The 3,594-nt window shown below is 34.9% G+C and overlaps 1 protein-coding gene across 1 annotated transcript; it reads left to right on the top strand.

Moving 5' to 3' along the window:
- Positions 1-1,891: 1,891 nt before the first annotated feature.
- On the top strand, positions 1,892-2,325 carry LOC125914397 (40S ribosomal protein S15a-like). The gene has a single exon (XM_049619638.1). It carries the CDS (start codon positions 1,895-1,897, stop codon positions 2,285-2,287), a length of 393 nt encoding a protein of 130 aa, XP_049475595.1. The 5' UTR covers positions 1,892-1,894; the 3' UTR covers positions 2,288-2,325.
- Positions 2,326-3,594: the final 1,269 nt, after the last annotated feature.

Raw genomic sequence — 3,594 nt, 5'->3', positions numbered from 1 at the left:
TGAAATGTCCACATACATCGGACTTCTCTAGGCTTTTTTTTTCTCCTTTTCATTCTATGGACCACTAGGGAGGAGAACTCCTGTGTTCAATTCTTTCATTGTGTGTTTGCCTGAGGAATCTCAGAAAGAGTTTTATATTGTTTTCTCTGAATAGGTCAAAGGATTAGGTCACAATGTGGAACTCCAAGGTCTAGAATAAAAGCCACGAAGTTCAGTTCACGCAGCAAAGATGATCTGGATAAAAAGTCTTTTCCTTATACTTATCCTGAATTGTTTTTGGCTATTTTTCTCCATAAAAATATTTCCATTTGTTGACCTGTGCAACTTAAACTCTTTTCCTTCATACTTATAATTACAGATGCTGTAATGTTACATTTGCAAATGTTGGCTGACACCTTTAAATTAATTTAAGGAGCACACCTGTCATTTTATTTTTAATCCTTTCTCCAGAAGCTCCGTGTGTGGCTAAATCTGATGGTGTTAATGTCTGCTGTGTGCAAAAGGTTAAAAGAGTCCTCCAAAATAAATGGCTGTTCTTAAAATAAGATTATGTTATTTCCATATACCGTTCCTTTTTTTAAAAGAGGCTGCAGAGATTGTGTTTGGATTTTAATAAACAAGTGGACTTCACTGTAATCAGTTTGAACAACTTAGAGCAATTGTTCTATGACAATTTCATGTATTTTATTGATTTTGTACAAACAGCAATTCGAGTGACTCCTATATTCAATACTGTGTTAGAGAAGATACAATGTTTACTTGGCACGTCCAACTTCATATTAATATCCGCTGATAAGAGAGTAGATAACTTTTACTAAGAGATAACATAGCTATATGAAAGTGAGAATTAATGCTGAAACTCTCCTTGGCAAACATGTTGATAAAAAAGCGAATATCCGATATATAACAGACGGGAAAAAATCAAGATGATTCAGAATCTCAAATGCAGAAAGAGTTGGGAAGGTTGTAGGCATTGTCTAGAAAGTTTAGTGCCAAATGGGCTTTACTGGATAAAAATTGAGAGAAATACTTGATTTCACATCAAACTATAATCTTCCTGTGAATTAGAAACTAAATGTGTATTTCTCTTACTCATAGATGTAAACAGTCATGGAGTAGTTAGTTACCATTCTCAAATGCTACCAAAGTGAACCACCTAAGATAGGTTTTCTTTTGCTACCGGGGGCGTTGGTGTCTAGAAGGTATGACAGGTAGATAAGAAAGTTGACAAGGGGAAAATCATGTATCAAAAAATATTGAGTAATAAGTATTTCCAAAGCGATGAGAAAGGGAATCTTTTCAAGAAATTTCTAATCCAATTAAAAAATCTATAGATACGATTAGATACATATAATTATAAATGAATAGGTTAAGTGATGGCTATGAATTGCCATGATGGGAGGGAATGGGACATGATATGAGCTAGAAACCAGAAAGGGTTAACAGAGGAAGGTGAGTGCAAATGGCCCTGGATGAGGCAACAATCAAGTGTGCAAAAATCGGAGAGCCTGAGGCAATCACACCAGATGAGCCCTGGAAAGTAAGAATATGGGGGTGTTGTAGGAAGCAGTACAGTTGAGCTAAAATGGACAGTCTTTAAAGAGGAATAATAGAGTATAAATCTGAAATTAAGAAATCAAACACCCAGGACAAAACATGGAATGGTTAAACTAACAACCAGGTTAAAAGTTTGTACTTTGTTAAACACACACACACACACACACACACGATTCAGGATACTTGAAAAGATTTTCAAGTGAGAGTAGCAGTAGAATATTAAATGGATTGACATGGGGAAAAGACCAGAATACAGGAGGCCTGTTAGGAAAAAGTTAACTTAGAAGGAGATTTCAGCCCTCCCATCCTCTTTCCGGCATCTTTCCGTGCCACCATAATGGTGGGTATGAATATCTTGACAGATGCTCTCAAGACCATTAACAATGCTGAGAAGAGAGGCAAATGCCAGGTTCTTATTAGGCCATGGTCCAAAGTCATCATCAGATTTCTGACTGTGATGATTAAGCATGGTTACATTGGTGAAGTTGAAATCATCGGTGATCACAGAGCTCGGAAAATTGTTGAGAACCTCACAGGCAGGTTAAACAAGTGTGGAGTGATCAGCTCCAGGTTTGATGTACAACTCAAAGATCTAGAAAAATGGCAGAATGATCTGCTCCCGTCCCGCCAGTTTGGTTTCATTGTACTGACAACCTCAGCTGGCATCATGGACCATGAAGAAGCAAGACGAAAACACACAGGAGGGAAAATCCTGGGATTCTTTTTCTAGGGATATAATACATTCGTACAAACAAAATGCCTCACTGGGGGGAAAAAAAAAAGGAGTGTGAAAGATAAGCTGTTATTTAGTATCTAAATACTTTCCCTACATACTTCATACATATTTCCCATACATACTTCAAATTACTGCTGCATACCTCATAATGTAGGGAACAGAAAAGTTAAAGGAAATATGGTATCAGCCATAGTCTTAGAATGTAGAGTGTCGTAAAAATTGATGTCATTTATTTACAAATAGAAAACTTTAAACCTGTGCTTTTTTTCATATATAAAACTAATAAGCAAAAGAAATCGGCGTAGTCTGAATGGATTCATATTTTCTATAATCATCTTATTCCAATGAAGCCATTGAGAAACTGGAAATGTTCTCTGTAATCCAAAGACTAAAAGTATGTTTAAATTAACCAAAACAGATTATGATTCTTCAATTCAAGAGAATATGTGCAATCTAAATATTTTCTTTGCAATTTTTTTCTAATTTATTTGCCTATTTATTAGTTTTGAGGGGAGAAGTTTTGAACGACACTAGCATATGCATGTTTCTGAAAATTTAGTAACTTGTGCAGTTTGAGAATGGAAACCAATAAAAAAATGATAGGTTCCAACAGCAGCAACTTTTATTAACTCTGAAGCTAGATCATGTTTTTTTTTTTTTTTAACATAGCTCCAAAATTAAAGATACTTTCTTGGCAAGTTCTAGTTTCAGATTGATGTTTAATTAGTCTTAATCATTCAAACAGCTTAAACCAAATGCAATCTACTCACTTATTAGGTGAATTACAGCAGTATACTACAGGGCATTTTTGTCATATTTGACACATGTACAGATGTGACTGATTTGGCATGAGTCAGATAAATATTTTTTTTTAATAATTATTTTCACCCAGTGGGAAATTGCTTCAAAAATTTGAAACTATTGGGAACATGTAAGTGTACTACCTAGGCTGAAATCAGCTGACACAGGCAAGAGACCATATGCCTTTGTGTTCACACAGTATTTAAAACTTTACAAAGCCAGCTGGCTTTATCTCATAATTTAATTACATATAAAAATGTTGAGCTAAATACTGCGATGCTTGCCAAAAATTGCTTTAAATATCTTCACCCCCCTTAGCTCCATGTTATTGAATTTACATGTTTCATAACTCCTACCCTTAAAATTACTTCTTTTTTTTCAATATTAGTCTTTTAATAAAATATTACTTTGCCTAACATATTTTATTCTGCCAGGTAAATTAGTGTGGATGTTCTTTGCCTGATAAAGCAAAATGATTTTCTGAGGGTTAGGAGGTTAGG

The sequence above is a fragment of the Panthera uncia genome (genome assembly GCF_023721935.1).
Source record: "Panthera uncia isolate 11264 chromosome D3 unlocalized genomic scaffold, Puncia_PCG_1.0 HiC_scaffold_8, whole genome shotgun sequence".
NCBI lineage: Eukaryota > Metazoa > Chordata > Mammalia > Carnivora > Felidae > Panthera > Panthera uncia.
The sequence above is the reverse complement of the archived record's forward strand: the minus strand, read 5'-3'. Positions and strand labels throughout refer to the sequence as shown.